This window comes from Erigeron canadensis, chromosome 6, assembly GCF_010389155.1.
Source record: "Erigeron canadensis isolate Cc75 chromosome 6, C_canadensis_v1, whole genome shotgun sequence".
NCBI lineage: Eukaryota > Viridiplantae > Streptophyta > Magnoliopsida > Asterales > Asteraceae > Erigeron > Erigeron canadensis.
The window spans coordinates 37,517,696-37,528,155 of NC_057766.1; the positions used below are offsets into that span (position 1 = coordinate 37,517,696).

The window sequence follows — 10,460 nt, forward strand, 5'->3', positions numbered from 1 at the left end:
AGAATGAATATTTGGAAAGAAAATAATGTAATTACATTGTTTGGCAACAACAGAGAATCATAATAAGAAAAATATAAAAAATAAACAAATTAATATGAAATTTTTTTTAACAAAAACTAATTATAATATCATAATATAAATAATTAAAATTAATAATTAAATACATGAGAAAAAAAGAAAAAAAGGTAATTTGATTCCATTCTCACCATTGTTCACCATTTTGGGAGGAATCATGAGAATGGAAATGATTCCCCCTTCTACCTCTTCATTCCCATTCTCTTGTGTAACCAAACAATGGAAGTGATTCTCATTCCATTTCCACCATTTCCATTCCACCTTACCAAACACCTCCTAAGTTCTTACAAGGAAAATGAGCCCCTATTATAGATAACTACATGCTTAGGAATCATCGAAATTATAATAAAAATAATAAGGAAATAAAATAAATAAAAGGCGGGCACATGGTGGGGACAACCACTAACAAAATGGACCAATAGAAAGAGCACACATAAAGCTTCTAGAAATATTCCTTTTGCAGCCGGGCCCACAAACCGTTAGGAATAACATTGTCACACGCCCCTCTTTTTGTCTTTATTACAGCTGTCATCCACCTTCTCTTATTGGGTCCACCAGACACGTGACTTCAGAACCATTCTATTATTTGGAAACTGGAATATAAATCTGGAGCATTCATCTGGAGTGCTTCAGTGGACTTTACTGGCGCGTCACGGCTTATTGTCACTGGAACTCCCTTCCACTGGAGAAGTGTTATCACTGGCGACTGGACTGGTTCAGTGAAGACTTGTCTAAAATGAGCCACTGCTGGTAGAATTAACATGGCTTGTTCAGATGGCATCACCAGTTCACTTTCCTTCAGTTCATTTCTATTCTTCAGTTCACTGGTGCCTACCAGTTCATTGAGCCTTGCCATTTCCGCATCATTATCCCTCATGAAGGCATGCACTCGGTTATGGCGTGAAATTAATGAATGTTGGGTTAATGAACCGAGCCGTAGGTGCCACAGTATTGAACGAAATGAACAACTGGTCCCACAGGTTACATCAATGAATCAACTGTAGATGTCTTAAATTGTCTATCTAATTAGGGAAGTGATATTCGTATCACATAAATTGATTTATTTACCACAATGTATAACTTTTATAACAGACTGTACAAGTCAGTAAAACGGGTTTGTGGTAAATATATTGATTCTTGTGGTACGAATAATAATTCGCATCCAATTATCCATATTCTTTATCTTCTCTTTGGATTTCAACAATAAAAGCAAACATACATTTGTGTAGTTCTGTTTGATATGATGCTTGATTTACACTTTGTGGTACTATACGAAGGGAAGGGCCCCCACCTAAAATTTGAATAATTAGTCTAGTAGAGTATAGACACAACACAAGAATGGCTAAGTTGATGGACTCTTGATACATTGAAGTAGTAGAAATAAAAAGTTATAGTGTATTAAGTTGTGATGCATTTTTTTTTTCCTAGTAAACCATCATCAGCAACACAAAATATGACTACAAGACTCGATTGGAAACCACCCAAAAAAGGCGAGACTGTCAGTATCTACGCTGCATCATCCGAGTACCTTACTAGTATGCCACACAAGGCAAAACTACATGGCGTAATGCATGACAGGCCAATCTTAACTTTGCAAAGCCAGGAACTCACTCACTCTTTTGTTGCGCTCATTTATACACCGTCGACAAGCATAGTTTTTGCTGTGTAAGTGCTGGATTCATAAATTCGTCTATGAAACATTGAACTGGCTACCAATATTAGACATCTTGCTAAAATTGAACAAAAACACCATTGATCCAATCTTATCTGTCTATACAGTATATTTGAACGATTAGTTCCATCTTTAAGCCATATTTCAGGGCTATATATATTGGATAATGTACCATGTTATCCTTTCTAACCAGACATATAACACGTTGAAAGCACCAAATAATACACAAGTACTATTCTATTCTATTAATGATTTCATATTACTATACCAAATGATATATGATAACAATAGTATTCAAAAATCAAGTTTTCGTATATTAAAATGTGACCATTTCAATTCATTGCCCATCTATCTGACGTTTTGAAGTCGAACCTGAACCCCCTGATACCATACTCGCAGCCTCCCCGTGAGAGAATCTTTGCAACTGTATCATTTTGGCATAACACCCATCTGGGTAGTTCTTCAACAGGTGCGAGTGTGACCCTTGTTCTGCCACTTTCCCATCATCTATCACCGCAATAACATGAGCATTTCTTATAGTCGATAGCCTATGAGCTACAACAATGGTCGTTTTCCCTGAGCAGACTCGTTCGAGAGCCTCTTGAATGCACTTCTCAGACTCTACATCAAGTGCGCTTGTAGCTTCATCTAGTAACATCACCTCAGCTTTTCTTAAAAACGCTCTTGCTATGGCGACTCGCTGCTTTTGTCCCCCTGAAAGCTGCACTCCTCTTTCCCCAACAGATGTTTTGTAACCATCAGGTAATGCAGAGATAAACTTGTGAGCGTTGGCGAGGGTGGCTGCTTCGATTATGTCAGTTTCGGTTGCTGACTCGTGTCCGTAAGCAATGTTCTCATAGATAGTGGTGGCAAATAGACATGGCTCCTGTGGAACGACTGCAATGTGACGCCTTAACGCCTTTAGGTTGTATTTCCTGATATCTTTTCCATCGATCATCACGCGTCCCGAAGATGGTTCGTAGAATCTTTGAATCAGTGAGACCACTGAGCTCTTCCCGCAACCGCTAGGACCAACTAGGGCAAGTGTTTTTCCAGCACGGGCTCGTAAACAGAGGTCACGGAAAACTGGTACGTCAGGGCGAGACGGGTAAGAAAAATCAACGTGCTTGAGCTCTACTTCGCCTCGGAGACGGTCCGGAACAGGGACAGAGTCTACCTCATCGGGCTCGATCTCAGTTTTCCGGTCAAGTAGATCAAAAACAGACTTCATTGCTCGGCCACCCTTAATGAAATCAGGAGCAAGAGTTAGGGTTTCAGCTGCACCATTTGCTGAGACCATGAGAACCATGAAAACCCGTATCGTCTTTGAAAAATCAGAGATACCATGCTTAACAAGCCAAGACGCATACCAAAGTCCAAGTGCATAAGAAGCATATAGCAAAAACTGAGCTATTCCAAATCCACTCCCAGCTATCTGGCCCTTCCAGAAGCATCTTCGAAGAGGCTTCTCGAGACTTAGTGTGAAAAGGTTGACAATTTTCGCCTCGGAGTTGAAAGCAGCTACTGTTCTCATATTGGCCACCGCCTCTCCAGCTAACTGTGTTGCTTTCGAGTGAGCACCTTCTAAGTCACCAGAAAATCCTTGCATGAACATTTTCTGTCAATAACACGAAAAAAAGTCAGCTATAAATAACAAAAACTCGCTCCATAAAATCAAGTTGTACACATACCTGCAAGACAGTGGCTGCAACCACCAGAGGGAAAACAGCAACCAGAACAAGTGCGAGCCGCCACTGAAGAACAAAACCAGCTGTGCAGGCCACCAACATGAGGGCAGAGTTCTGCATGATCACTGAAATACGGTCACCAATTGCTGAACGGACGTTATTAGCATCGAGAGACAACCTGGCGGCAACCCTCGAGCTCTCATTCTCCTCCTGATCAAACCATGCCATTTCATTCTTTAAAACTGCAGCCAGCATTTTCTCTCGCACCCGTTTAGTCAAATTTTCTCCAACAATATCCCAGAAAAAATGCTGCAAAGTGTTGAAGATGAGTGCAGCAGATGAAACCCCAATCAACAGATAACAGTATTTCCCGATTTCTCTAATCATGTAATCATGGTCTGGATTGTAGTACACACTCAGGACAGCACTTAGGACATAAGCAAAAAAAGCACTGAGTGACCCACAAATCACAGACCCCACTGAGCCAATCAAAGCGTATGTCCATTCGGGTGAGTTCATCTTTGCTAGCCGCCAAAAGGAACTTGCTTGCTGCTTAAACTGAAGTTTTTCATGACGGTAACTCGGGTAACCACCTTCAACTGATAGACTAAAGTCTGATGTCGAAAAATCTGACAATCTTCGGGAATATGGTGATCTACTATAAGACGAGTTCCGGGTAATTATAGGCGAACTCACTGAATTCCTTGCACTAGATGGTCTAAAAAACAAAGAACATCCATAAGTAAATATTCAAGATCACTAACGTCTAACAGGTATAGTTAGACTATAGAAGTCAACAACCATTTTCAAACAAAATAATATGCGTGACCGTAAAACCAAATAATATTTTAAAATTTATATCATATATTAAGTTGAGTCTTAGTGCATTTGCCCTTAATAGTCAAATTGAAAACAAATTCCATTTGCAAGAGTTAGATTTTGACTTTTGAGGTCAAACTTAACGGTTTTCAAGTAGATAAAATATTGGTTTTAATCTTTCCACAAACTTAGCATCTAACAGTTTCCTCGTTTCTTAATCATGTGCACTGTATAAATAAATTTTCCTTCATGCCAATAAAAAATCATTATCAATTTCAAGTTCGAAATTTGTTCCATTGACTTAGAAAAGTCAAATAATAGTGACCATTTTATATTGATCATTAATTACCTGGCACTACTCTTTCTGGCATTATGCAAGGCAGTTTCATGAGCTATCTCTTGCATTTTTATAAGCTTAGCATAGGCACCATTTTCGCCCTTTGCAAAAAGCTCATCATGAGTTCCCATTTCCAAAACACTACCCTGCTGCAAAACCACTACCAGGTCCGCCTTTCTTATGGTGGAGAGACGGTGGGCAATCACGAGAGTTGTCCTCCCAATCATGAATCGATCCAACGCCTCTTGAACCAACTTTTCGGATTCAGAATCCAAAGCACTCGTTGCTTCATCCAAAAGCAAGATTGCGGGATTCTTTAGCATTGCCCTCGCAATCGCTATTCTCTGCTTTTGTCCGCCCGATAATTGTAACCCCCTCTCCCCAACCTGCAATAATGCTTTTTATTTAAATATTTAATCTTTACCATAATTTCAGGAATTAGTCTAAAAAAACAGAAATTATTACTTTGACCAAGACCCCACTTTCATTCTATTATTATTATTTTTACATTTTTATACAAGCATCTAATCTTGCATTATTTCCTTCATTTGTGATTAGTCATTAGTCAAAGGGTTCCCTCAACATGCTCCTGGTCAAACTAGATCTCTTATTCTGTTCTTAATTGTTGTTTACTTTAACTTTATAGCTCATTATAGTGTTGACTTTTTGGTCAACCAATCACATCCATAGTAGCATGCATCTGCACATGCACTGTTGACACAACAACCATATTGTATCATCTCCATAAATGGATGTTCTTAATGGGCCCTTCTTTTATCGAGTAAAATGTAATTATGCAGCAACAAAAATGTATGCATTACAATGTCAGCAACAGAGGCCCGAGCTTATAGAACAGTTGATCTTGTAGCGGTTGAATGACAACAAATAGCCTAAATTTTGCGTCAATTTGTGATTTACTATGAATCCTGTCTCGTTTAATATTCTATGACTTTTGTTTATACATCTTAGTTGTACATGTATGACTTACATAGTTGTACATGTACATCTGCACATGAATGGCCCGTTTGATCATTTTAGGGTTGACTTTTTGGTCAACCAATCTCATCCATAATAGCGTGCCTATGCACATGCACTGTTGACTCAACAACCATGTTGTATCATCCCTACTCAGCTTAACTTATTTTTGCCATACACAAAACTATATGTATCGTATAGTTATACAATATAGGTGTGTGATGCATTCATATTTGTATAATCATAAAACGTTTTGTTTTAAGTGTAAGGATTACCATGACCATGACAAGAAAGCTTCACCACCAACCACAGTTTGACTCTTTTAACCAACTATTGACCAAATGGGCCCTTCATACATTGAGTAAAATGTAATTATGTAGCAACCAAAAAGCAATCAACTTTGTCAAAAGAAAGCCACTCCCCCTTCGGCCCTTCCTATTCATTATAGTTTTACCTTCTTGGCAAAGTGACTATATTTTACCCGCCAACATACTCCACCCAAGTGGGGTCTCATTATAACAAGTACATGAACAAAAAGTAAATTTATGGGTCCCGATTTAAAATGACTTAAATACCCTTATCGATTCTAATAAGACCGGCTCTACAGGTGAAGTGATGAACTAACCTGAGTATCATACGCGTCGGGTAACTTAATAATGAACGAATGAGCATTGGAAACACGAGCTGCTTCCTCGATCTCGATAATGGATGCATCAGGTCGACCCAATAGTATATTCTCTTGAATTGTTGTAGCAAAAAGTGCTGGCTCTTGACTAACCAAACCAATTTGTTGCCTTAACCATTTGAGTTTAAGTCCCTTGATGTCATGCCCATCAAGCATTACTTGTCCTGTAAAAAGTGACACAAGACTTACTTGCTTTAATGTCTCTAATAAATGCTTCTACAAAAATAAATTCTATTATACTGCCCCAAACAACAAGGCAAACAAAACTGTCAGTGAAATAAAAGAAGTGTCAAAGGCAAACATTGTGTTGTACAGTATGCAACTAGAGGTGTACATAGGTATGTTGGTTGGACTAAATTACTGAAGAGTCATTGTCATTTACCTGAAGTGGGATCATAAAACCTTTCAATGAGGGAAACCACTGTGCTTTTTCCAGACCCACTGCTTCCAACCAAAGCAATGGTTTTCCCAGCAGGAACACTTAAACTAAAGTTATCAAGAATTTTAACATCTGGTCTTGAAGGGTATGAAAAGTTGACATCTTTTAGCTCAATGAGCCCCGCGACCGAGTCTAACTCTAAACCAGATTCAGCGTTTTTGTCAACGCTTGGTTTGTGGTCGATTATTCGAAAGATTTTTGCTGCAGCTACTCGAGCTTTTGCAAATGCAGACATACTTGGGGCAGATTGGCCTAAAGCACTACAATTTATATAGATAAAAACATGATCAGAAAATGGTAAATATTAAATGATTAGGACTTTAGGAGAGTAAGTTTAGAAAAAAAAAAAGTACTTACAGTCCACCAATCATGACAGAGAACATAGTGGCAATGGCAAGTCCTCCATTGGTGTGATTGTGTCTAACAAGATAGCCACCATACCATAAAAGAAGTGCATAACAGCAAAAGACAGTGAAATATGTAGCTCCTAATCCAAATCCTTTAGAAAATCCACTTTTGTATCCAAGTCTTTGTGAGATCTTTAATGCAGCAGAATAAGCTTGTAATGCTCTTGTTTCACCCACATATGCCAAAACTGTCCGAATTTGTACAATGGTCTACAAATTTGGATAAATTAAGAAATAACGCATATGGTTAGACACAGTTTTATCAACTATAAACAATAGATTCATCAATTTAGCTGAAAATAGGAACAGATTAAAAAAAGTAATCAGCTCAAAATAGGAACACCCAGATGGAAAACTGAACAAAAACAGATTATATTACATTATTCTTTATCTTTTCTTGATTTTAGATTTGTTTTTTCTTTTACAGGATAACTTGCTGATTTCTTGAATTTCATCAAAAAAATGTCATCCACCTAAAGGACAAGAAACTTATACAATAAATAAATATAACTTTAAGCAATACCCATATAATGAACAGTAAAAAAATTTAGCGCTAGTAGTTTTGTAAGTTGTACAATTAATTAATTAGTTAAGGGAGAAAAGCAAAGAATTATACAAGATAACGTCCAAGAAAAACAGAGTAATTTGATAATGGTTCACCTGTTCAGCAATGTTTCCAGCTTGTGAAAGAGCTTCTTGACTCTTGGATGAAAGTTTAGATAATGTGGTGGCATGAATACCTCCAATTACTGCAATTAGTGGCACCACAGCTAAAGTTACCAGTGCTAACTGCCAAACTGCTGTGAATCCCACAACAAATCCAGAAACAAATGTTGCCATATAGTGTATGAAATTCCCAAGCTGCAATACACACACAGTTACAGCAAAATTTGAAAATAACCAAAAAAGAAAAGAATGAACTTTACCTTTTCACTAATGGCATCTTGAACCATAACAGCATCAGTATTAATAGCAAAAACAACATCTGAAGTTCTGACTTCAGTATCAAAGAACTGAATGTCTTGACTCAGTGCTGCTTCTAAGTATTTGATCCTCATTTTTGTTGATTGTCTCTCTCCTGTCCACATCCAACACGATATCTCTGCAAAAAATAAAAATTAAAATTAAATACCCAAAATTAAAATTTTCATTCCTTTTCAAAAATCTTTATAAGCATATTTATATTATATAATGAAACAAAAAGAAGTTTCTTAGCATTAAACCTGCCCAAGAAGATGCCCATATTGCAGCTCCAACTACAAGAAAGTAGAATGCATACTGCAAATACCCATCAAGAAATGATAAGAAGTTGAAGGAAAGGAATCAAACTTTATAACAAAGTTAGTACCTTTAAGACTTCTTGGCTCATTTTATCAATGTTATTAGCATTGGACCCAAATGAATTGACAAGATCAGCAAAGAATCTTAAAAAAATAGGCAAAGAACAACCATGAACAAAAGCACCAATTGTTCCAACACCCATTAATACATAATCTAATCCATCTGCAAATCTAAACAGCTCTCCAAAACCAACTGTTTGAGCTTTCTCTTTCTTCTTTTTCTGTATATCTTTTTTATCACTGTTTTTCCCTTCATTTTCCATTTCCAGTCCTTGGTTTTCTTCAGTTAGTGTGTGCAAGTTTTGATTTTGATTGGAGTTTGGAAGTGGGTTTTCTGAAACAAGTTCAAGACCTTGCATTTCTGACCATCTCCACTGTTCTTCTTTGTTGCTGCCTTTCTTTATTATCTCATCTTGGGATGATTCTTCTTGTGATGGCATTTCTTTCCTTTTATTTTACTATTTCACACTCACTTTCTCTCTCCTTTGTCTCTTTTAGTTTTAACTTCTCTCTCCCTCCTTGAATAGAATTAAAAAGGGATGTCAATTATTTTTTTCCTTTCTTTGTGCTTCCTAATTTAACTTTGCCTCTTTATAAAATCTACGGTAATTTTTTTCCCCATAATGCAGCGAGGTATAAAACTTGGCCCATAATGTTTTTTTACATTTATCATAGCTGAAAAAGAAGTTTATACATGATGACTATCATCCTTTAAGCAGTATTTACATTTGTGAAATATTTTTAATTTTTGAAAAATGATTCGTACTACAGACTTTACTTAAGCTTAGGTATTGTTACTTTAAAAAAAAATTACAAATTAAACCTTTTAATTTGATAAACATATATAGCCTCTAAATTTTACATAATCTCTCTGCCTTACCTAACTTTTACACTTTTATTTTATGTTAATCTCAATGACATTTAAATGTGTTATTTTATTTGCACTTTTCGAGCAAAATAATGTGAGTATTGATATACTCAAAATATAAAATAAAAATATGTGAAACATGTACTCCTGCAAGCAAAATTCAACCGCCATGCAAGATTTATTCTCCCAGTTGTATAAAACTTGATCTTTTTTTTCGATAGAAAGTGATATTGATATCATTCAATTTGATAAAGTTACCAAACAGTATAACTTTTACGGCATATTACACAGGCATATAATGCATAGAAACTGTAAATCAATAACCTTTTATGCTACTATTATCAACTTTCTTTCCAATAAATAATAGTAACGACCAAGTGGAAAAACCGCATATTTTTTTTAAAACGAAAATAAGTTTATTAAGTAGACAAGGCCTCAACCAAACTATTTAAAAGCCAACAAAAACAAGACAATTACAATGTCTGAGAAAGAAAAATGAATTCCTAGGTACTCTAGTGATTTGAATTGCGAGGAGTGTTAAAGGAGTCAAAAAACTCACGCCGGATACAACACGACCCATGGAAAACAACCACGCCCACAGAGTCCGAGTCACCAGTTCACTCTATAGTGTTTTTAATACATTCCAAATTAAGCCCCAATAAAAGAACATGAGATTAAAAAAAAAAAAAAACCTTTATATACGAAGCTTTTGACATCTATCGGAGATCCACACATATGATTGAGTTGTCACGAAATCAGGTAATAAATCTGAGCAGGAGAAAACCTCGTGATTTCGATGTTTCCAAATACCCGAATCATACCAACAACATATAGTCTCAATGCAAGACTTCTTAGCAGAATTAGCTTAATTGCAAGTCATAATGAGGAACACAGTTTCCGAGCAGTGAAGAGCAAGGAAGAAAATGTCCAACTACTTAGACTAATAGGATCGGAGTGAGGGTTATAGGACTGCCCTTCTTCCATTCATGTGTGCCATGTGTCATTCACTAATCATGAGGAGCATTCCCATCATTGGAGGGCATTCCTTTTCTTTTTTTTTTAGATTTTTATATTTAAATAATCTAAATAAACATAAAAATAAATACAAAATTTGAAAATTAACGGATATTTTTGATCAATAACGGCTAGTTTTCA

The 10,460-nt window shown here is 36.5% G+C and overlaps 1 protein-coding gene across 1 annotated transcript; it reads right to left on the bottom strand.

Moving 5' to 3' along the window:
* Positions 1-1,987: 1,987 nt before the first annotated feature.
* On the bottom strand, positions 1,988-8,937 carry LOC122602965 (ABC transporter B family member 1). Its single transcript, XM_043775581.1, has 10 exons — positions 8,446-8,937; positions 8,321-8,375; positions 8,024-8,199; positions 7,758-7,958; positions 7,048-7,307; positions 6,634-6,950; positions 6,192-6,415; positions 4,604-4,977; positions 3,439-4,153; positions 1,988-3,365 (listed from the first exon to the last, which is right to left on the bottom strand). The coding sequence occupies exons 1-10, from the start codon at positions 8,875-8,877 to the stop codon at positions 2,085-2,087; spliced, it is 4,035 nt and encodes a 1,344-aa protein (XP_043631516.1). The 5' UTR covers positions 8,878-8,937; the 3' UTR covers positions 1,988-2,084.
* Between the last annotated feature and the right edge of the window lie 1,523 nt (positions 8,938-10,460).

Excerpts from the sequence above, each read along its gene's own strand:
- LOC122602965 (XM_043775581.1), bottom strand. The coding sequence starts at position 8,877 with ATGCCATCACAAGAAGAATCATCCCAAGATGAGATAATAAAGAAAGGC. Across the intron at positions 7,959-8,023 it reads AAGATGCCATTAGTGAAAAG|CTTGGGAATTTCATACACTA; the intron begins GTAAAGTTCATT and ends TGTGTATTGCAG. Across the intron at positions 6,416-6,633 it reads GTTTTATGATCCCACTTCAG|GACAAGTAATGCTTGATGGG; the intron begins GTAAATGACAAT and ends CACTTTTTACAG.